The sequence below is a fragment of the Heliangelus exortis genome, chromosome 2 (assembly GCF_036169615.1).
Source record: "Heliangelus exortis chromosome 2, bHelExo1.hap1, whole genome shotgun sequence".
Taxonomy (NCBI): domain Eukaryota; kingdom Metazoa; phylum Chordata; class Aves; order Apodiformes; family Trochilidae; genus Heliangelus; species Heliangelus exortis.
In genome coordinates this window covers 70,608,028-70,632,604 of record NC_092423.1, presented here as the reverse complement: position 1 = coordinate 70,632,604, position 24,577 = coordinate 70,608,028, and the positions used below count along the sequence as shown (strand labels likewise).

The 24,577-nt window shown below is 40.2% G+C and overlaps 1 protein-coding gene and 1 long non-coding RNA gene across 2 annotated transcripts; one reads left to right on the top strand and one right to left on the bottom strand.

The window, feature by feature from the left end:
- Positions 1 to 11,381: 11,381 nt before the first annotated feature.
- Positions 11,382 to 13,251, top strand: MC4R (melanocortin 4 receptor). The gene has a single exon (XM_071736627.1). It carries the CDS (start codon positions 11,917 to 11,919, stop codon positions 12,910 to 12,912), a length of 996 nt encoding a protein of 331 aa, XP_071592728.1. The 5' UTR covers positions 11,382 to 11,916; the 3' UTR covers positions 12,913 to 13,251.
- A 1,692-nt stretch (positions 13,252 to 14,943) lies between these two features.
- LOC139792801 (uncharacterized) lies at positions 14,944 to 21,788 on the bottom strand. Its single transcript, XR_011724401.1, has 3 exons — positions 21,486 to 21,788; positions 19,369 to 19,468; positions 14,944 to 16,420 (listed from the first exon to the last, which is right to left on the bottom strand). It is a non-coding gene; the product is annotated as an uncharacterized lncRNA (long non-coding RNA).
- Positions 21,789 to 24,577: the final 2,789 nt, after the last annotated feature.

Genomic DNA, 24,577 nt, shown 5'->3' with positions numbered 1-24,577 from the left:
CACTCGTAACAGGTTCCAGAAAGTGTCTCTCTCTCTGAGTGGGAAACCTGGGTAGTGTCAGACAAAATATATGACCCCTGATGTGTATGTGGACATTAGAAAGAACTTCTTTACTAAGAGGGTGATCAGACATTGGAATGGGCTGCCCAGGGAAGTGGTGGATTCTCCGTCCCTGGAGATACTTAAAAAGAGACTGGATGTGGCACTCAGTGCCATGGTCTGGTAACTGCACCGGTGGGTCAAGGGTTGGACTTGATGATCTCTGAGGTCCCTTCCAACCCAGCCAATTCTATGATTCTATGATTCTATGAAATAACTTAGGAGGAGAATGTTGGATGAATGTGCACACAAGAGGGTGAGACATGCTGATGTCTCTATCCAGCCATAAAGAACAAATCTGATCATACTTTTATTTCATTTCAAAAGAGCAAATGAATGAAATTCAGACATGGAAAGGTAAACTGTATTTACTGCCTAAAGTTAAAGAAGCAGGCTCCACAGTAACCCCCACTGACAATAAGAAACTTACCATACAAGCACAGAAAAGAGGATACCCCCTTAGGCTAGAAAGCCTGTAAAGAAATCAATGGAAAACTCTGTGTTAGACTAGAATATTAGGAAGACTTTGGTAGCTTTCTAAAAAACATGTTTTGTTTTGTTTTGTTTTGTTTTTTCAAGAAACTTGTTTCTCCAAAGTATATCTTATTAATTCTATCTGCCATTAACCTCTGCAGTGTTGCACTTGAGACCCTGTTTTGGGTAGAAAATGACTTGTGATAGAGCTAATATCAGATAGTACAGAAGTAAGCCTCCTGTGCAGCTTCACCTGTTCTTTAAAGCACTTGTCTTTTTGAATTTTGATTCAAGTTGATCTCTACTCCTGGAAATTGCTCTGAATTAATAGGAATGGTAAGAATGGTACCATATTGAGTATTTGGTGAGACTGAGTGCAGTATAAATATCTAGTTTAAGTAAAGATTTTAGAGACCAGATGTAGATTACTTTCATGTGGCAAAAAACATTCTACTCTGGGAAGACAGCTGTTCTCTGAGGAAGGGCTAGATTGTATTTTGAAGTGTCTAGGACAATGCATCCCACGCTTCTTTGGCTTCTTCACATAAGTATATCACACAGCTGATATAAAATTCAGTGATTAAAAGTGACAGACCACAGATTCTGCATATATTTTCTCTGCAATAGACTGTTTGGAAATAACATACCTTTAAATAAAATTACCCTTCATGCCACTGACCTTCTAGAAGCATAAAAAAGGTTTCATCTTATGACTTTTATTAATTCTGTGTTGCTATGAATAGAAAATTGTCTCTGAGGAGGTAAGACAAATGTGAAGAAAATATTTTTTTTTTCAAGTGAGAGAAGGATTTCTGCTGCTCAGTTGAACTAAAACATCACTGGTCTTTAAATTGCTTACTTGTTTGCTTCATAGAAAATATCTAGAAGTTTTCATACTTCAAACAGTAGGACAATATCCTTATATTTAATAGTTAAAACAAACCTGTAATACTTCATCCTTGTTTCTTTTTTCTATCCTTTAGATTAATTCAATGTAATTACATGTCTTTCATGACCCTGGCACCGAAAACTACTCTCTTCTGATTCAGAGTAATTTGAATTACATTAATAGAGAACATTACTTGCTTGAAGTTAAGGACCTTGCTAACTGTCATTTGTGTGGGTTTCATGCTAGATCAGGTGAAAAATAATAAACTGATGGCTCTCACTAGGACCTTGCTATACTTCATTGCAGAAAATGGCTTTCAAACTACTAAGTACCTTTATAGAGAGATGATTAAGAGAGCTAATTTTTAATAAAAGTCTTCCAAGAACTTAGCAGTGTTTGTTCTTCCCAATAGATGAGAGCCACACACATAACTACAGTCAGACAACATGAGGGAGAAGCTTGTGCTCTTCCCATCAATAGCTTCTCTGCTGCTGCTTTCCTTTCCTGTCTGATTTTCTTTGCTTCTCATAGCATCTGGCAGTTTGACAGGGGTCTTAGCTGCTCTACTAGCTACAAGAATGTCTCTTTATAATCTGAAGGAAGCAGAGGCACTCCATCTTGCTGAAGTGTTTTCTTGAGAAAACTGTGACCTTGTTCCAGATGAATGTTGCAACTTTCTCAATACATTCTGTTTGGCTGTGGAGTTATGGTTATAACTGAATTAGTCTGTTATTAAGGAAGTGATAATACATACAGAGTTAGTAACACAAATAAGCTAGTTCACTCTAGTAACTGTATTTTACTGCTTTCCTCCTGTTTTACAAGCATTTTCTAAAATTACAAAGAAAACTCCTCATAGGTAGGAAAAAAAGATACTTGTGTGATTTCCTTCGAAGTACTTCTGAATTTAATTTATTAAAGAAAATAGGACCAAAAATAATTTTTTAGGAAAATACATAATATGTGATATGATGACAGTCTATCTGACTGATTATGAAGACAGCCAGAAAAAAAAAAACCACTGAGTTCTTAATTTAAGATGCCAAAGAAGTTCTATTTAGAAGCAATATTAGTTCTATTAGAAGCAATAATAGTTGGAAATTGTTGGCATTCTCAAAAGGAAACCTACATCAGACAGCTCTCCCCGGGATGTAGTTATCTACCATATTTATTTTCAGTAAGCTCTTAAAAGCATCTTATAGTGATACATTTCTTTGGTTATTTGAAGTTATTTTACAGGTATTTTTCATTTTTTTCTGATGTTCTCTATGTAGCTAATTACTGAAGTATTTTCAATTTTTAAATTTTAATAGGGTTGGGGGTTTTATTTGTTTTGTTTTTTTTTTTACTTATCTGCAGCAATGCACATTATTTTACAGTGCAGCATGGTGGTTTATCAGTATGTGTTTGTTCACACGACCAGTCCCTGAAGGGATTTCAGCTTTCGACTGGAAAGGAGATGTAGCATGCATTTAAATTGTCTTTGTTTCCCTTGCATCTCGTATTTACAATTCTTTACCTTGTTCTTGCACTTCATTATATGAGGAAGAAATGTCATCTCTGTTACTGATACAGAGTGACAGTAAAATTCACTCTGGAGTAGGGGGCTAACTGAACAAACCTGCCCACAATCCATTTGACATGGATTTTTTTGGACACAGTTTACACAGTGACAGAAACTCCCTTTCTCATTGAACAGTCTGCCCTACAGCAAGTCAGAATCCTTTAGTACTTTATTTTCCCAGTTCCTCTAGAAAGCACTGACTCCAGCAAGGGGAGTGGAAATCTTCCTACTGTTCTAAACTTTTCTTCCATGCTTACAACAGTTGTCTATGAAAAGTTTAAGCAAAGTGGATGTTGCAGATAAAAGAAGATATTCCTGGGTTTTCCTTTTTATTTTATAGATCTTTAAAATATTTTTTATTTTCTTTAAACATTTTCCCTATATAACTAGAAGGTCTCTTTTACGTTTTTCAAGTAAAAGCTCTTGGATGGCCTAAATTCATTTGCCTTCCACCTACAAAATCCAAGATTGCTTTCTATCACTTCTGGGTCCAAGATCAAAATCAAAGCAAAACCAACAATGCAGTGTTTGTTGCAGCATCCACTACTCTAGCAATTCCTGTTTAACCCACAAAGTTTTCAATTAACCCCCTAATAATGTCTCAAACATTTAGATTCAGTGAGCTATCTTTTCACTATAAAGAGGGATGAAATCTAATGAAATATTACTAATACCTAAAAGGATTACAGGTCTACTTAAGGCTTGGTCACTTCTCAAAGAAGATGTACTTTTCACTCAGAGTTCTCTGCCTCTACCTCCTTACCAGTCTTTGACTTCTAGGACTTAGACTCCCAATAGTGGTATCTGTTGCAAAAAGAGCCTCTTTTCATCCAGGCTGATTTCTCAGCCATCCTGCCCTTCACCGTATCATGATGAGATGCTTCTACCATGGCTGTCTCCTCTCCCTCCTGTTCTTATTCTAACAAAAAGATAACTCCTTTGAATATGTAGTATTGAACACCCTAAAGGGAAGAGTTACTCCATGTAATTTGTTGCACTGCTCTCACTTACCTATTCACCTTTTCCTTTTCATGAAAGTCTGCTATGACAGAAAATTATCAGTCTCTGCTACAGACATCCATAAAATCTATACCCAAGCAGTAGAGAGGAAAAGGATTTCTATTGCATACTTCTTTATCCTGTAAAGGAAAGAAAGGAGACTGCTCCTGAGTGTAATAAAAATGACCCTTCAGTGAGGATTAGTAGTTCTGAGTAATGACCTAGCACAGACCATCACTTCTATTAAAAAAAAAAGGAATTGGTTCATGTGCCTGAATTTTCTAAGAACTTTTTCTTTGAGAACTTTGCAAATGAAATATTTCTGCTTTCCAGTGGGTGAGCTTCACTATCAATAATAGTCTTCTAATTTAGACTTTTTAGAGTACCATAGATCTTTGAAAGAGTAGCAGCAGTTACAGCAGTTGTTATAAGATGAAAAGGGAAATTCTCATTTCCATATATTAATAACTGATGTAAAGAGATTTTCAAGAAATCAAATCACTGCAGAGAACCTGTAGCTCTTCAAAAGCCTAGGCATTGTGTATTTTCACTTTATAAACCCAGTTCTTAGAGAAAACTGTGACAGTCTGTAGAGGAGGAGGCTGAAGAGAGATCTCACTCTCTACAACTACCTGAAAGGAGCTCATAGTGAGGTGGGTGTTGCTCTCTTCTTTCAAGGAACAAGCAATAGAATAAGAGGAAACAGCTTCAGGCTGTGCCAGGGGAGATTTAGGTTGAAAAATTTCTGCACTGAAAGGATTGTGAGGCACTGAAATAGACTGCCCAAGGAAGTGGTGAAGTCACTATCCCTGGAGATGTCTAAAAGATACATAGATGTGGTGCTAAGGGACATGGTTTGGTGGTGGGCTTGGTGGTGTGCTAGGGTAACAGTTGGATCTGATCATCTTAAAGGCCTTTTCAACCAAAATGATTCCATGACTCTATGATATTTATGTATGTGTGAGCTGGACATTCAGGAAGGGTTAAAACAACCTGGTTTTCAGTAACTGCATATATGAAAGCCCATCCAGACAAAAATTATGCATCTTGAGTAGTGGCTACTAAGCATACAGCTCTCTCTGTAAAGGCACTAAAGAAGTGATGTCATGGTAACAGTGGTAGCCTAGTAATTTGTGAACTTGTCATATGCACAAAATGTGTAATCAGAGAATCAAGGCATTTAAGTGAAACAGAACATAGAATTTGGTATAGAATTAAATATTGGTATTCTTGTAACCTTAGACATTATACACAAATCACTTGGATGGAAATAGGTCCCACAATGGTAAACCATTGGGAGTGTAAACTTACAAAACTGGATTACTAAGTACTGAGTTGTTTGCAGTTTATTTTATGGTGAATGGCCTGTGCTTCTTTAATATTTATTTTCTGCATCAAGTTGCTGTCAGACTGTGATATCTGTAGGGTTAATACTCTCTCTTATTTTATCAGACATGCTCAGATCTAACTGCATGCCACTGTTTTCCCCACCACCCCCCTCTACCACTTCCTCCCCATAAGGTTTAAGCCCCCCAAATTCTTCAAGCATAAACCCTTTAGGAGATGTGTCACCCAGCAGTATTGGATGGCACACACACCAGGGCCCTGGCCACAGCTGCTGTTATCTTCCTTAATTCAAAAAAATAAATAATACAGATACACAGAAACTCCTGATCAATGGATTTTAAACTTGTTAATCTTTTCGCATGTGCAGCACCAGTCTCTTTAAAGTAGAAGTCAAAGCAGTGGCTGTATGACTTTTCCATTGGGTTAACAACAATCATCCTCAAAAGTGAATGGGTTGGAAGAAAAAACTTGAGCTAGTTAAAGTAAAGTTTACAGTTAGTTTACACATTAACTGTAGCTTATACCCTGACTGAGGACTTTTCTGAAAAACTCAATTTAAGTGACTTGATGTCATCCAAAACAGCTGCTTTTTTGCCACAATGCAACCTTGGGCTATGACTAAATGATGATCTGTCAGTTTTTCTGCCTTGGTGCTCTGCTGCTCATTCAACTATAATGGGACAGGCCTTTTTTTAAGTTTTCATTATGAGACAGCTGGACTGACTAGCTCATTTTTCTGCTAGAATAAAATGCTACTGCACCTTTCACACAGAACAACACAGAATTTCATAATGGAAGGAAACTGAATATCATAAACTGGAAAAGTGAAGAACATTCTACACTTAATAATATAAAATCATCTTATGGTCTAAAGAGAGAGAAGCAAGGGTGGTGCTGAAAACTGCTCTGTTAGGGAGTGGAGAAGAGTATCTGGTTGCTATTTCCTCTGCTGTATAAAACATGGAAGTCACAAATTCAGGATTACTGATTTTTGGTTTGCTGATTTGGATGAATGAAAATGTTTAAATTGTACTTAATCAAGCATGCTGCAAGTAGCTGGAGAGGGATATTAACACTAAGGAAATTGCAGTCATTTGAACTAAGTGCTTCAGATGAGTCTAAACAGTCACACACCTAATACTACAAGCAAGTAAAAGAAAATTGATTATTTGGGAGGCATGGAATGGGAAAGAAAAGACTAGGACAAGGATGTTGATTGCTGCATTGACTGGAAAATTCATGATCTCCATCATCACAACAGTGACCTCCTAAAACAGAATTGAGATCAGATTTAAACAGCTTAAAATCCCTGGAGTCTTCCTGCTATTTTAATGGAAAACATTCCTTTCCTGCACATTTACAGCACATTAAAGTAAGTGCAAACATTTAATTTGTCAGCAGAATATTCATTTCTGTGTACAGAGTGAAGTAAATTATTATCCCTCTGTAGTTGGCATGGGTGAAGCTGTACCCTGAACACTGTTCAAATTTGGACCCTCACAGTTCAAGAGGAACATGGAGAAGCTTAAGATGGGTCATTGAATGGCTGTCATGATGGGCAGGAACTCAGGTTTCACACCCAAACCCCAATCTTTGCCTGCTGCTTCCTGTTGTATTCCCTAGTCCCACCAATAGGAGCTTGGCCCTATAACTGTTGAACCTTCTCTTTCATTAGCTATTAGCTTAGTTTTGTCTGCTATTCGATTGCCCCTTAGCCTCCTCTTCAACAAACTTTACCATTCCAGCTCACTCTACTTCTCCTGTAGGGCATATAACCTAGTCTTGGGAAATTTAGATTAGGGAAAAAAGCAAATAAATAGAAAAATTATGCAGAACAGATTATCCAGGGAGGCTGTGGGATCTGCATTCTTTGAAGTTTTCAAGACTTGGCTAGACAAAGACACAGTTGATCTGATCCAATATTGGTGACAACACAAATCCAAGCAGAAGCTGGATTAGATGACTTCCAGAAGTCCATCCAACCAATAATCCAATGACTCTGAATAGAAGCTTGACTACACAAACTTTTTTTTAATCAACTAAGAACTCCCCCTTCCAGTTCCTTACTTCTTCTTTGAACTTGTTTATACAAGATGAAAGAATAATAATTTAATTGGTCTACAATTGTATTTTTTTCTGTGAAGTAGCATCACACAAACATCTTCAGTTCAATACTGCAGAACTAATGACTTTCTACCATGTGGATTTTCTTTTCTGTCAGCAACAGACATCACCTTTATTTCATCCAAGCTCAGTGCCAATTCTCCTCAGAATTCTTGCATATCCTAGGGTAGCATCCAAAGCTTATCGTAGTCAAGTCTGTACTGATATGCCTCTTCATGCTTATATCAGACACATGAAAATAAAACAATATGTTCAAGGATCAAATTAAAAACCAAAACAAACCAAACCAACCAACCAAAAAAACCCCCCAAAAACCAAAGCAAAAAAACAACAGCAGAGATAAAGGAACAAACAATAGTCTCCATATTGCTCCTATCCTAATTTACTGGAGCTAGAAAGAATCAAAGAAATGTTTCCTCCAATGACATCTGTCAGTAGACTGGAACAGTAAATTGCATTATTGGAACTATTTTTGGTGAGTATTTTGAGTGTTTGGCAGAATTTACCTTTGCTATAGAGAGAGGATGCAGACTAAAATCCCATAGAAGCTTCAAAAGTTTAATGACCTGGCTCCTTTTGTATTTCATGTTCAGCATAACAAAATACACTACAGTATTTTTACTGGGTTATGGGCCTAGGGTTTTGAATGCACTGAAAAACTGGATCTCAGCACACATATCAAAAGCTTCTTTCAATTATGCTTCTGCATGTAAATGCATCATGCCCTTTGCACAGTACTGGAGCACTCACACAGCTCTGAGGGATTGATTAAGATTAATTATCTACTTTTTTGGCTCCTCCTTCTACCCAGCTTCTCACAGCCCCTCCTCTATTTCCATTGACATTTGTCAAAGTGGCGAATATCATCTCTTTATTATCTCATCATCATCTTTGCTAGAAAAACACGGACACAGGATTCAAAGAGATGCATTTGAGCAGTGAAGTGCCTCTGCTAACTCCTTCTACTTTCTTTTTGTCCCACAGTGGGCCTATACAAGCCTACATGTGACTCTGCTTGTCTTCCTATATCACTATTGGGATTTTATCTGCTTATTATTGATCCCAGTGGACTCTTTCTTCTAACTTTCAAAAGCAACTGCTGGAGGACAATTCAGCTCTTCAAAATGTTGTGAGGTAGAGATGACTGTAACTATATCTGTAGGTAGGCATGGGGGCTGGCTGGAGGAAGAGTGTAGGACAGGGGGGAATTGTGTAGCAGGAAGTGTTAAAATGTACATTTTTAAAGACAGGTCAAAATATTTTTTATCATATGACTCCTCATGTTGAGAGGTGAGGTTGGTATCAAATCTTTGTAGATGCTTTATTCCTCTTAAGAATCATACCATAGAATTGTAGAATGGCTTGGGTTTAAGGGGGTCTTAAAGATCATCTAGTTCTAATATATGATGAGTATTTATTAGTACATAAATTAGTATATGACTGATGCCTGTTTATAGTTTTTTTCAGCCATGGCTGTTTCTCCATGGTGCTGAAAACTCTACTAGCCACCACTTCTGAAAAAAACATTAACTCAGCTTCAGTTTTTGAAATTTGAAGTTCATTCTAGGCAATGTGCATTAGGTGATACTCCTTTTCTGTACGACTAAAAGAAATTGAAATATTGACATATTTTTAGGATGGGAGAGTAGGGTCCTTTAGAGGATTTCAACATTATATAAGGTTTTTTTGTTAAGTGGGAGCCAAGGCATGTATCCATATTCCATTGCAGAATTACATCTTCCCCCATTTAAAAAAGTGCTCATAGAAATTGTTTTACCTTCTAGTCAGAGCAACCTAATGGTACATCACCTCTTCAGTGCCCCAATTGAGTTGCTAAGCTACCAGAGGTCTATTGCTTCCAGTATGTACCTTCATCCCACAGATATGAATGGCTAACACTCCAGAACAATCTTGCCCCAAGAATTCAGAGCATATGTAGAAATTTTAAGGTAAGTGATCAGTGTGGGTAGGAAAGAAGAGTCTTTTTCTTTCCTTTGCAATAACCAATGCTGCATTTTTATGACCATGTCCAGAGAAAGCATGGAGCATTGTTTGGAAAGCTTCTGGGTGAAGGGAAAGATAAATGGGGATAATTGTGCAGAGGAAAGAAGGAGCCAGAGGGACAGTTAGCTGGAGCAAACAGGGTAGTAACCTTTGGAGGCAGCATCTCTGTTCTTGCTGGTATCTCCTGCTCTAGCTCCACTTAAGTAGATGAAGGGGAAAGATCCCTGTGCTGTGGGCACGTCCAGCATGGAGGGAGGTAATGAAGGAAGGAATGCTGACTGCTTGCTTTCCTAGGATAATTTGGAGATTATACATTTCTGGCTGCAGGTGTAGAAAAATACCTTGTCTGGGGACATGCTGCTCTCCCACATCAGTCTTTATATATATATTTCTTTTCCCCTGCTCTCACACTGTAGCTATGTCCCCAGGGGTTAGGTATAAAAGTCCTGTCGTGACAAGGGTTAGTTTATCCTGACCCATACATCAGTAAGTAGATAATAGATCTTTCTGAACCCAGGCTTGCATTACATCTTGATGGGAGAGTAAATCTTACCCTCTCAATAGAAAACTATCTTTTCATTGAAAGGATGCTGCTGGTGAATGATGTTTTCCAAACTGATAAATGTGGGATTTGCTTCATCCTCCTGTTGAGATGTGAAATATATATAAATGTGCTTCCACGGGTATGCTGTATTCCTTTATCTCTTTATAGATTAAAAAAAATAGCTAATGCATAGAAGATGAAAAAAGTTTGAGAGGCTGAAGGAAATAGGCTCTTGTGTCAGATACAGAACAGTCTGTAGCCTTCCTGGTAGTTGCCTGGAAGTATTCATTCAAAAAAAAAAAAACTTCCTTGAAAACTTTGTTTTCAGGTGTAGTGCCTGAATTTCCTATAGCTTCTATAGCTTTAAAATCCACCTGTACTTTAGGCTTTGTTCAGTACATTTGTTTTTTAATACTCAATTGCAATGCATGAAGAGGAAACAGCCAAATAACTTTGGTCCTGGATCTTCATATAATTTGGAATAACTTTCCTCCTTCTCAAGGGCTTTCCCTGGCAGACTGCACACAAGCTGACTTTCAGCTCGTGTTAGGTAAGCACCAGGACATCCCTCCCTCCTAGGAGATTTGTTGTTGCCTTTATGTTATTACCATTGTATGAGCCCGATTTCTTGCAAGTTGCAACTTTGTCTCCTGTTGCTTTTCTTCATCTATTCTAAATACTCGATTTTCTTTTTCTGTCCAGTACCCTAGTTCTTGATAGTGACAGGGCTTCTGCAAACAACTCTATCATCTTTCCCTTCCTGGAAATAAGACAATAAAGGCCCCTATTACCTGCAAAAACCTACTTTCTTTAGGACAATTTATCAAGCTATTTGTGAATTTGAATCCTTGTTCTGAGCTTGGTCCTTAGATTGTCTCAATTGCTTAAAAATTATAAAGATCTTAGAGAATATAACACAACTTTGCAACAAGACATTTTGCAAATAGATCATTAAGGCATAGAAAAGTTAGCAATGCAAAAGGGAGATCTGGGAGAGAGAACCAAGAGGAAATAATATTTTCTCTCTTCCTTGACCTTTTCCTATTTTGCCACATGTACAAGGCAGAGCAACTTTGTGCCAGAGAAGGGGAAAGAGTAAATCACAGTAAATCAGTCTGAAAAATGAAAAGCCATCAGTTCAGTTGCAGGAATTCTGTAGGACTTCTAGTACAGTTCTGTAAGAATGCTAATTAAAAATCACTATCAAAATACTATTCTGAGAAGTTAAGAAGGGAAGCAAATCTCTGGTTGCTCATCTGTTTCCCTGTTAGCTCCTCGTAGCTGCATCTGAGTATCCTGTGCTGTACTGATGTTTCAGAGAGGCTCAGAATCAGCATCCCCTCGACTTTCTGCAGCTCCTGAGCCCCATTGGCTGGGAGGCAAAGCAGAGGCGGGGAGTGCCCTGAATATTTTTCTCCACCACATACCATAAAACAGGCAGCCAGCATGCACTGTCTGACAGTGAGACTGGTGCTTGCAGTTTGAAATTAGTTTCTGCTCCACAGCAGTCACTTGGGCATTTTATGTTTGCCTCTCTTAATGAAAGGAGAAAAAAAGCCTCGCAGCATCCCAGTGAACTGACCATAGGGAAAATCTGATGCAAACTTACAGATTGTTTGGACTCTGCGACACAGATCACCAAGGCAAATATGATGATGATGATCAGAAACTGCATCTGTGAGACAGTAAACCAGCATTTCTGAGTTTGAAACCTTATTTTGCAACAGCAGTCAGAGCATTCTGAACTGCTGCCTGCCTCGGTGCTGGCTTCTTTTTCTTTCCTTCCCAAGCTGAAAAGCCAAAGATTTTCAAAGGGAATGCAAAAGGAACAGAAGTTTTAAAAGCAGGAAGCTGGAAGGGGGGCTCCATAAGATGAATTTCACTCGGCACCGTGGGACACTCCAGCCTCTCCACTTCTGGAACCACAGCTACGGACTGCATGGAGGTGCCAGTGAGCCCAATGCCAAGGGCCACTCCTCAGGAGGCTGCTACGAGCAACTCTTTGTATCCCCTGAAGTGTTTGTGACTCTGGGCATCATCAGCTTGCTGGAGAACGTCTTGGTCATTGTGGCAATAGCCAAGAACAAGAACCTTCATTCACCCATGTACTTCTTCATCTGTAGCTTGGCAGTGGCTGACATGCTAGTGAGTGTGTCTAATGGATCAGAAACTATTGTCATCACGCTGCTAAACAATACAGACACAGATGCACAGAGCTTTACCATAAACATTGACAATGTCATTGACTCAGTGATTTGCAGTTCCTTGCTTGCATCAATTTGCAGTCTTCTCTCAATAGCAGTGGACAGGTACTTTACTATCTTTTACGCCCTCCAGTACCATAATATCATGACAGTGAAGCGTGTAGGGGTCATCATCACCTGCATTTGGGCTGCTTGCACAGTCTCAGGCATTTTGTTCATCATTTACTCTGACAGCAGTGTTGTCATCATCTGCCTTATCAGCATGTTCTTCACTATGCTCATTCTCATGGCATCCCTCTATGTGCACATGTTCATGATGGCTCGGATGCATATCAAAAAGATTGCTGTTCTTCCAGGGACTGGCCCTATTCGCCAAGGGGCCAACATGAAAGGAGCCATCACACTCACCATCCTGATTGGAGTTTTTGTTGTCTGCTGGGCTCCTTTTTTCCTCCACCTGATTTTCTACATATCCTGCCCCTACAACCCTTACTGTGTGTGCTTTATGTCCCACTTTAACTTCTACCTCATCCTCATCATGTGCAATTCCATCATTGATCCACTCATCTATGCATTCCGGAGTCAGGAGCTCAGGAAAACATTCAAGGAGATTATATGCTGCTGTAGCCTGAGAGGGCTTTGTGATTTTCCTGGCAAATATTAAACTGAGTGGATGCATTACTGTGTACACCACATGCAGCACAGAATCCTAAGCCTTCAGAACCTCCTTCTCAGCAGAATTTGGGTTAAATCTTTCAGATTGTTTACCTCTTTCTGTCTCCTCTCCCTCTCATCCTTGTATCCCATTCATGTGTAATTCATATTTCTGTAAAATGTTTGTGGTATCTACAGTTTGTAATTTCTTTGGCTGTAAAAAGAAGTAGCACTTCATTCTCATTTGTAAGTAAGCAAACAAATGTAATGATGAATGTTGAAAACTGACAAACATGAGCAGCTGTGTGTTCTGACTGCTGACAAAATAAATAACTTGCCTGACTTGCAGCACATATTGGCTGATACTGTTTCTCTTGAAGTAATAATAGTTATTCATTACACTATATACAGCTTAAAATCAAGCATATGCTTTTCTATTAGTGGATTAGAGGTTCTCTGGAATTAGAAAGCTGATTTTTCATAAAGGTTACTGCAGCCAACAAGTTGTGTACATTTGTTTTGAACTCTTTACCTCCTACTCCACAAGCAGCAATTGTGTTCTTTGTTACAGTTATTGCCTACAAGAATAAGATTCTTCAGACTCCTGCTCCTGAAACAATTGAATGCTAGGGTTTTGGGGTTTATTTAAGATTAAAATAGTTGCTATGTGTCTGAGAAAACCTTTTTCGAAGATGAAATTTCTCCCTGTATCATCAGTTAGTCCTGAATATATTTCCTAGACTGGTATCCAGGTAGACTAGCACCCTCCATTCAGCCATGAAGCAGGTACAGTATAAACATTGACAGTTCCAGCACAAATGTAAAGATTCACTGAGAGATTTACCTGACACAGATGAAGAGGGAACTTCAGGCTGGAACATTCAGTCTTTCCTTGTTACCAAGTGCTGTGGGGAAGAAGAACTCTGTGCTTCAGAAGGGAATACATCCTTGTTAGAAACAAACTGCCCTCTGTTTTGAAGTGCTTTGTTAGCAGAGGGGATCCACTGCCAGGATCCTTTCAGGGGAGTGAAGACACAGGTTAATTAGGCTTGAGCAGCTCAGATCATACTGTGAAGCATTTGTGCTGGTCGATGAGTCTCTGAACACGTTTGGTATCTGACAGCCCTGTGTGTTTATGCTGCTTGAATCCAGTTCACCTTTACAGGTGTCTAAGTGTGTCCTCAGTTTCAAGACAAAAAACTACTCTCTGTCCACGGATTATAATGGAGACCTCAAGTCTCTGATTTTAGCACCTCTGGAAATGTTTAAAGTACAATGTGAGTACACAAAATTCCATGAAGATATCCCTTAACACCTCAACAAGATAAGTTTCTATGTAAGGGCATAGAAAAATTATTTATTTCCAGAAAGTATAAAAACATAGTGGTAACTGGTAGAAGACTTGGAAATTTCTGATCTAAAACTTCAAAACTGAATGTAAAGAATAATTCAAGTTTTAATCATAGATGCCTGATTTTTCCAAGATGAGTAGTGAATTAGTTGAATGACCAGTCCTATTAATTTTCTTGGAAACAGAGCTTGTTACCTCGAGCTGTTTGTTCCCCTGTTAAAGAAAGACAATGAAAAGCTATTCATGAGAGCTCAGCGTTTGCTGCCTGGGGTCCAAGCTGATCTTTCAGTGATGGTTAACTTTTCAGGATATCATAAAACTGTGGCAAAATTTGGTCCTCTGTCAAAGAGCATGAGAGACTTAAGATGGGTTTCAGTATCTTTAATTTCAATTTACTTGCAGGGACAGTAAGAGGCATTTGACCAAAGTTCCTTGGTAGACCAGTGACAGAGAAATTAGGATTCCTCCTCACTCTTGCACTTGGGCCACTCCCTGCAGCACACCCCTGTTACCTCTTCTCAGAATGAGTAAATAATATTGCCACATCATAATGGTTGCTGTGTGGAATATGTTGAAATATACCTACTACATTAACTCTACTTATTCTCTTCTGAAGGAAATTTTAAATATTTTAATAATGCATCCCTATCTGCCTCCACTGTGTAGAGATGAAAAATGGAGAATTCAAGCTCAAGGGGAGGAAAAAAAAATGAATGTATTTAAAATAATTCATAACTAATGTATTTTTAAAAAAATAGAATAAATCCAAATATTCAACAGACTTTATTAAAGGCCTTTCCCTCTCCACAATACATGATGCTAGCTATGCAAATTTGCCCTGGCAATAATGCAAGTAATTGCTGATGCTAATTTGAAAGATACAAATCTTACTTCATCTTTGTTTTGCTTCACTTTCTTTGGTTATTTTAGGACTCTAAATTAGGATATTGGGCTCCCGATACTCCCTTTGTAGTATACAGATTCTGAGGGGTTCCATTGGAAAGTGACACAAGAGCACCTTAGGTACTATGAACATTATCTTGTAAGTCTCTTTCCTTAAGCCATACAAGGACCAGACATCTGATTTAAACATATACACATTCTGGAGTAAATTCCTGAACTCCCAGTTGATTCACAAAACAATCAGTTTTACTTCTTTTTGCAAACCAAGGGGAAGAGAAATAACAATTAGTTTGTACCATGCTGGTGTGAAGGTTTTTATGAATGTTTTTTTTTGAGTTTCAAAAAAAGGCATGTATCTCTTTTGCACTCATTTGAGCTAAGACTAGTCAAGATAATTGACCCCATGAAGCTTTAAATCTCGTTTAGGAATCTGATTTTAAAACCAGATTATTCTAGAGCTTTAGAAAAACTCAGCCTGCTTAGCAGTTCTTTTGTCTTTATTTTACAAAGCTAAATGTAGGTACATACTTTTTTTAATTTTTTTTTTTTTAATTAAAGAGAATTTTTTCATTTCATGGGTTTATCTTTCAGAGTGGAATTTATTGAAATTGCTGGCAAACCTCCTACACAGATAATTTTCCTATTCCCAGATGCTCCGTTCCTTCTGAGTAGCTGAATCAGTTTCTGTTTGCCTGTAACTCCGGCAGGTTTCCAGATGAGAGCAATAGGAATTTGTGTTGCGTGAGATAAATAAGTTCATCCAGTGTGCTGGAGAGTGGGGACAGGGGAGAAAGTTTGTTATTCTATTTGAAAATCTAAGAAAATTAGATTTTTCTCATTAAATATCTGTGACATTAGTCACTTTAGCACTTAACATTTTAGTCATGTTACATAACCATGGCAAGTTCCTCTGTGGCAAGGAAATAGTTTTGTCTCTACTTTATAGGTGTAAGGATTTACATATTCAAATCTGCTGGAGAAAACAAGCTGATGGATTTGCTCAGCCTCCTAGAAGGCTGCCTTTGCTTGAGCTGAGAATTTCTGGTAGTATCCTCCATCCATCACAAATTACTGTCTGCAATACAACACAGAGAACTTTTGAAGCAAATGTCTTTCCACAAGAGGGACAATTCCTTAGCTTTGAAGTAGTTTTTGAACAAAGCAAAGGTCTCCAGAAAGCTCTTAGGAGGCTGTAGTTGGTCTCAATAGAGTGGGTTTTGAATGATGATCCAGGATCCCCTTTAAAACTGAAACATGCTCTTATCTGGAAGAAAGAACAAAGACACAGACTCACATGTTATTGAGTGTGCAGCAACAACAATGCCTTCAGCTGTTCCTTTAATAGATGTGCAGGGTACATGTTATTGATGGAATTCTAAAATTATTTTGTTGTTAAACTGATGCTATTCTATACTGTGTTGACTGAGGACTCCTTCATTCTCAAACAATTCTGGTGGAGGATTTTGGTCCTGATGTAATTTATAATACAATAAATTGCTTACAGGTTTTAATAAAAATTGCAGGCTCAATCCCACTGGAAGAAGCTCTCAGAAAACATGCTTTTAGTGATTGAATCCTTCTTGTTTGTCCAGAAATTGCTTCCAATTTTAAATTAATATTCAAATCTGTTCAATCATGTCTGAAACATCCTAGGGTTTTCTCTTCGAATAAAATGCCACAGGAACCATCTACTGCTACTACAGATACCTACTGTCATATAACCCAGGTTATAAAATGACCATGCATGGATTTTTTTGTTTCAAATGCTTCTGTTGTCCTAGCTGGTTTTAGTCTTTTTGCCCGTTCTGTTCATAGAAGAGATTTTCAAACTTGTGGATTAAACTCTTCCCCTTAGAGTTAGTGATGTAAATGTATTCTTCACCTCTGCTTTTACCCATTTGTTTCCTTGCAAATATCGTTCACTTGTGTCAATTGTTCTCCTTCATACATGGTATATTTCTGTATTGGTGCATTTCTGGGCTTCCATGAGTCTGAGCTCTCTGACTCATCTCCTGCCTGTGTGGTGGGTTTGCCTCTGGCCAACAACAACCCTCCCTCCCCCCCCCCCCCCCAGCAGTGAGCTCACCCCCCCACCTTAGTGGGACAAGGGTAGAAAATAGGAACAGCAACAAGAACCCTCATGGGTCTGGATGTAGACAGGAAATACCACTTACCAACCACCATCACATGTGAAACAGACTTGATTTGGGGATAATGAGTCCAATTTATGGTTCATTGAAATACATGCTCACATAGTGATTCAGATAGTGGAGAACAAGCAGACCAACACTAGGGCAGTGTTTTGCCCTTTCTGACCGAGGCTTTCCCCGAGGTGCCTGCCTGTGGCTGAGGGGCTCTGCTGCCAGCACCGGGGCACCTGCACTCAGTAAAGCATGGGAGGTGGCAATACCATGAGCAATACTTCAGGTGAAGTCTCATTGCTCAGTACATTTCAGTTCAGTTCCACAGAAATCTCCTCACCTAAATTATTTGCCTCTTTCATGTCCACAGCCTCATTGTGTCTCTTGCTTTTCTTTCCCTGTGATGAAATAATCAACCCAAAATGTTTCCCTCTTGGGCTCATTCCTGTTGAAGAGCTCTCACTGTAGAGCTTCAAAACCTGTTATTATCTTCTGAATTAATGAATTTTAACAATACGTTGTTGAATCCCAGCCATTTTCATTGTTTCAGTCCTCAAAATAATCCAGTGCCCCCAACTGGTTTTTGGATAGTCCTTTCTGTGGAAATCACAGCCAGCCTTTTACCACCAAGATCTGACCCGGGCACATCCCTCCTGACACAGCCCAGTGGGACCCATAGGTCAGGCTGCAACCTCTGCTGGCTGTGTAAGCAGGGATCCATTCTAAATCTAGCAGACATTGTGCCATACATAAAAAAAATAAATTATAGGTTTCCAAGTAACAAAAAAAAAAAAAAGAAAAAAGAAAACCACAAAGGTTTGCGCAGTTTGCCGTGCTTAATTGTTTTTGAAAGCACATTATTAAAGCTTTATTCTTTGTAGAAGGTAGTGGATGAGTAAACAAGCAGAAGCCCAAATACATTTGGAGCCAGTATCAGCAAAACATAAGAATGTTTTGTTCATGCAGTAATCTCCAGCAACCATTTTGAAGTGCAGAGGAATTAAAACATATTAAGAAGAAAATATTTGATCTAAAAGTATCTTCCTTTGAGATAACATCTTGAGATAACATCATGAGATTTCTTCTCATGCTAACACAAATCATGAAGAGTTGAACTTACACCCCTCAAGTACATCACAAAAAAACCCAGTGAGTGTTCTAAAGTTGCATTCAGTACAGCTAATTTAATATAGGCTGATTTAGTAGTAAAACAACCGACCTTGCTTTTCCCCTTGAAAAGGGAGATAAAAGAAGGGATTTGAATTAAAAAAAAATAATTAAAAAAATGTATTGCTACTATTGAGAAAATTGCATTCCACATTTCCCCAATTTTGGCTGGGCCAACAGAATCTCAATGCTTTCTGGATATTGAAAAAATATCTGTCCATAGACTTAATTGCTTATGCTAAGCCTGCCAATTTCTGATTGACTAGTGGGTTTTTGCATTAAAGCACTGAAAGTCATCTTCCAGTGTATATATTGTAACTGGTGCTTCTAATTATCTGAATACACATACAGCTACAGTAAAACTGTAAAAAGCCTGTCTGTGCAAACAAGACAAACACAGAGAGTGCAAGTTATAGAAATAGATCTTTAGTTATTATCCTGAAGTTTTTACTGAGGAGATGAAGAGCATGTCACTGCTTTCTTATGATCATTATCTTCAGCTTCACCCATGGAAAAGCAATGCTGACAAGCAGTACAGACAGCCTAATTTTGCCCTCTAAGACAAAGGTGTTGATTCTGTGTAAGGACTGCCTCCAGACCAAATAGGGTGGCCAAATATTGTATGCCACACAAGATTAAAAGTATTGCTGCCATAAACTCTTCTCATATGTGAACTGTGTGCTAGTGCTCATCAGCACTGCTCAGTTTAGGACTCGTCACCAGCTACCAACTGCCCAAGGCAAAGGATTGAGATAGCGAATCTGTCAGGAGTCAGCTGAAGCAAGAGATGTCTCACCATTGCTTTTCAACTCCTCTCAGACCTGATGATCTGCTGGCATATCAGTAATGTAATAACCAACAATGGGTGGTTCTGGAGTATTTGGACTGTAAATTTGGTTCTGACCTTGTGGAGGATCCATATCTGAGAAGCTTCCATCATTCTTGCAGGAAATCCCATATTTCTCACTAACAGTGGAACCAGGTGCCCCAGGCTCTTCCCTTCTCTGAAACCATAAGATAGCACTTGGATGGTTCAGGAGAATATGACACTTGTGGAAACTCAGAGGTAAAATCTGAGTTACCTAGTTTGTCATTAGTTCAAGTTATTTGCTAGAGATATTTTTATGCCTTAGAGACCTTGTCCTTGCCCATGGTTCAAATCTATCTTTATACCAGTAACATCAGAGCTACTATTCCAGCACAAACTTGATCAATAGTAGAATATCTCCACTAAAAAATAGTATGGACTTCTCCAGTAAAAGAAAATTTTATGTCTCTGATTTTGGATGCCAAAAAGTTAGGATCCTTTGTGTATCCAAATGTTCTGAATACTCAGATATCCTTCGGGTATCCAAATATTGTGGTCATTTTATGAAACAGGACTAAGAGTTCATTTTTTCTTTCCAATAATTGTAGGGTTTTTTATTTGTCTGTGGGAGTAAATCAATGAGATGGATAAGACGCTCTCTTATTAAATAAATTTTAGTTATAAAGAAGCTTCTTGAGACAGCGTGTAGGTTTGTTGTTTTAGTTTTAATGAGCCAAATGTTGCTTTCTGAAGAAAGAACAATTTGTACTTTCTTATTATAAAATGAATGTGTATAAGTACTTGCTGAATGTTGTACTTCAGACCTGAACTTTTGCTTTTTCATTCTTTTAAAGTACTTTGACTACTAAATTAACCTTGTCCCTAACAATTTAAGGGGGATGTCCATAAAAAGATGCATACCACAGAAAAGATAGATAAGGAGCAAATGCTCACTTAGCTGAGGTAATAGGGGACACTTCATGGAGCTGATTCCAGAGGGATGCAGAGGAGATGATGGAAGCTGGCTGTAGACCTGAAGAACTTACTGACAAAGAGAGCTGTGGCTGGTAAAGGTATATATAGTTTCAAGAAGGATTATCCAGACCCTTTGGAGAGAAATCTACAGTACAAACCCACAAATGTCTCATGAAGTCTATTAGAGACAGAAGTAGTATTATGGAGCAGCGTCACACACATTTATTGCATTCCCTACCCAGTTTAAGTGCATACTCTTCCTGTCACTTCCCATGACCTAAAACAGACACACAAACAAACAAGCAAGCAGAAAGACAAGATGGAAGTGTAAAGACACATTTCTGGGGAAAGCCAAATGATTGTTGGAGGTATAGAACTGTGAAAGGGTGAGGACCAATGGACCAAAAATGTAAATTATGTGGGCCTAGAGAGAGACACAGAGCAGAGTACCCTGACTGAGCCTTACCATTCTATTAGGTTACCCAGTATAGTTAAGGATGGTGCCAAATAACATTTTGGCCAGAGATATGACTGGGGAAGGGAATGGAAACAGGCCACACCATGGCCAAGTCACCTTCATTAGATTCTTCTTCATTTTCAGCATGGTGAGAAGACTGGCAAGAATGTGGCTTGTGGGGACTTGGATGGCCACTGCTTCAGGTAGGGTAGCTTCACACTAACCCCGTATGGACAGCGTTACGCCCTGAGATAGGACATGAATGGCTGCTCTCTGAAGTTGCTTTCCTACAGGAATCTACCTTATGTCCTGATATGGAGATGCCTGGGTGGTGAGGCCAGTGGGCAGTTTGCTTAAGTGTGGCTTAGGGTATGCAGGCATATTTTATGTGAGCAGCATAAAATACATAAAACAATGTCTGTGTATGTATATACATATGTATACGTCTCCTGTTAGTAACCACCTCCGCCACTTCTCCTGAAGGAAATGCTGCTGCCTGGAAGTAACCAGACACCCAAAGCATTGCTGCGGATTTCCTCTGCTTGCCTTCATCACTGCCACTGCCCATCTCCCTGGATGCCACTGCTCCTGGGGACAGCTCACTTGTGTGCTGGGCTACCTGACCACCTTATCCCCTCTTGCTAGGCCTCCCTTACTATAGGTTTATCTCCTTCCTAACTAGATAATATGCACAGCTGCTCACTCAAGTTGATTTCTGATCCAAATAAGCTGTTGCTTCCTACTAAATAGTTCGCAACTGTGGCAATACCGGTCTACATACTAGAAATATTAAAGCAGTTGCTGACACTTTCTTTAAGCTGTATTATCACTGGACATTTGATTTTGCTCACAAAGGTACACTGGCAAGAGCTACCACTCCAAGTGTATATATCCAAACACTCCCAGTGTAGCCATCTGCCACCGAACTAATTACATTTGGTAAATGGCTTTGATGTTTCACCAGCTGAGCGGCTGTGGAGGCGGAGGCAGCTCTGGGGGCGGCAGTTTCAGCCGGGCGTAACCGTTACCAACGGTCACCCGTGGTGCGAGGAGCTCCGGTGCAGCCACGGCCGCACCGGGATAGAAATTCAGGAAAAAAAAAAAAACAAAAAACAAAAACCAAAAAAACTCGGGAACAAGCTGTGCAGCTCTGGGGCAGGCAGCTCGTCAGAGGGCTGTAGAGCTTTCTGTATCCCACCGCCACTCGCAGGAAAGCGGCTCTGTGGAGCGGCAGCCACCGGGGGCGCCGAGAGCAGGAGGGGCGAGCAGAGCGTGGCACGGCAGGAAGGGCGCGGGGCGGCAGCGGGCGCAGGCAGGGCGAGCAGGGAGGGCAAGCGGAAGTCAGAATGGTGGCCACTGGGAGGAAGGCTGGAGCAGCAGTTCTGCCCGGGGGATCTGCGCTCTCCACCTTGGGAGCGGCCGCCGCGTCCACCCAAAGGGAGCCCCGGAGGTGCGAGGCTGCTGTGCAGACCCCAGGCTGCGGTAGCTGCCTGGACCGTTCTCTTGTGCCTGAGGTAAGGGGCAGCTGCCTGCAGAAGATGTGAGCAGGTGAATGATCTCCTGCAGCATTTAGCTGAGCTGCAGGAGACAGGGAGGAGGCTGCGTAGCATTAGGGAGGCAGAAAATGAGCTGGACAGTGGTATCCATGAGCTCACTGCTGACCATGCACAACCTGTGCCCAGTCAGCCAAATACTCCCCTAGCAGGGAACATGGAAAGGAGGGAAGCCACCGGAGTGGAGAGGTGGAAGTTGGTAAGGAAAGCAACTAGAGAACAAGAAGGAGGCAGGGACCTCCCTCAAAGTCTGAGATGCCCTTGAAGAGCCATTTCACTGCTCTGCAAACAATACAAGAGGGAAATAACCATCCTGCACTGGTGTTGGAGCAGAACAAGGTGTTCGGTCTGTTCCAAGTGTAATGACCAATGCGACCAAGAAAAATCACCAGGTGATAGTAGTAGGGGATTCTCATCTCAGGGGCACAGAGGCACCCATTTGCAGACCAGACCAGATCTCTAGAGAGGTGTGCTGTCTAATAGGTGCTTGCATCAGGGATGTCACTGAGAGGCTTCCTAGCCTTGCTCACCCAACTATTACCTGCTCTTGGTGTTCCGTGTGGGTTCCACAAGATGCAGCCATCAGCAGTGCTAAAAATATTAAAAAGGATTACTGGGCTCTGGGAGTAGCAGTTCAGAACTCTGGAGTTCAGGCAGTATTTTCATCAACCCTACTGGTCAGAGGGAAGAGGATACATAGGGCCAACCAGATCCAGCAAATCAATAGCTGTCTACATGACTGGTGCTACAAGCAGGGGTTTGGCTATCTGGACCATGGCACCAGCTTTGATAGATCTGGTCATCTGGGGGCTGATGAGATTCGTCTATCAGAAAAAGGGAAGAACATCCTCAGATATAAGCTAGCCAAGGTGGTGAAGAGGGCTTTAAACTGATGTGGCTGGGGGAGGGATCCTCAATTCATCCCATGCAGATTAGTTTTGGTGTGATGATGACATCAGTAATGATGCTCTGAGCCTGCAGAAGGGGCAAAGGTCAGCAGGGGAAGCCCAGGCACTCCAGCTAGTTCATAAACTTCACTGGAAGCACACCTAAAATGCCTCTATACAAATGCATGCAGCATGAGAAACAGGCAGAGCCAGAGATGTGTGCTTGCCTGCCGGGTTATGATCTTACTGGCCTCGCTGAAGCCTGGTGGTTTCACCAGATATAGGTTCAGCACCTATAACTGAAGCATCAGCATGGAGGGCTATAAACTCTTCAGAAAGGGTGGGCAGTGGAGACGAGGTGGGGGTGTTGCCTTCTATGTCAAAGACCAGCTGGAGTGCATGGACCTCTCCCTGGGGACACATGAGGAGCCAATAGAGAAGTTACAGGTTCAGATTAAAGGGAAGACAAGTACAGATTATATTACAGTGGAGGTCAGCTACAGACCACATGACCAGGAGGATAGTATAGATGAGGCACTCTACAGACAGCTAGGAGCAGCTTCACAGTCACAGTCCATGGTACTCATGGGAGACTTCAACCACCCTGATATCTGTTGGAGGAAAAACTGCAAAGCACAATCTGGGAGGTTTCTACAGTGCCTAGATGACATCTTCCTTTTCTAAGTAATCAAGGAACCAGCAAGGATCTTGTTCTATACTGGATCCTGTTCTCACCAACAAGGACTGGCTGGTGAGGGATGCTAAGCTCAAGGGAAGCCTTGGTTGTAGTGACCATGAAAAGGTAGGGTTTGAAATCCTTAAGTCAGCTGGGAGGGCTCACAGTAAGCTTAATGTCCTTGATTTTAGAAGGGCAGATTTCAGTCTTTTCAAGGAAATGCTCATAAAAGTGTCATGGGATAAAATCCTGTAGGGAAGAGGGGCCCATGAAAGTTGGCTGATATTTAAGGATAATATTTAAGGATCACATAGAGATCAATTTAGGAGAGCCAAATCCCAGTTAGAATTAAATCTCACCAGGGATGTAAAGTGCAATAAGAAAAGCTTCTATAAGTATGTTGAGGATAAAAAGACAACCAAGGAAAATGTAGGCCCTCTTCTAAAGGAAACAGGAGACCTAGCTTCACAGCGTATTGAGAAGGCTGAGGTTCTCAATGACTTCTTTCCATCAGTCTTCTCTGGCAAGTGCTCCAGCCTCATTGGAAAGGCCACAGCAGATGAAAGCAGGGACTGTGAGAATGAATTTCCTCCCACTGTAGGAGAAGAGGTTCATGATCATCTAAAGAACCTGAAACTGCACAAGTCTATGGGACCTGATAGAGCTGGTGGATGCAGTGGCTAAGCCTCTGTCTATCATATTTGAGAGGTCATGGTGGTCTGGTGAGGTTCCCACTGATGAGAAAAAAAAAAGGTAA

Coding starts and splice junctions, on each gene's coding strand:
- MC4R (XM_071736627.1), top strand. CDS start 11,917: ATGAATTTCACTCGGCACCGTGGGACACTCCAGCCTCTCCACTTCTGG.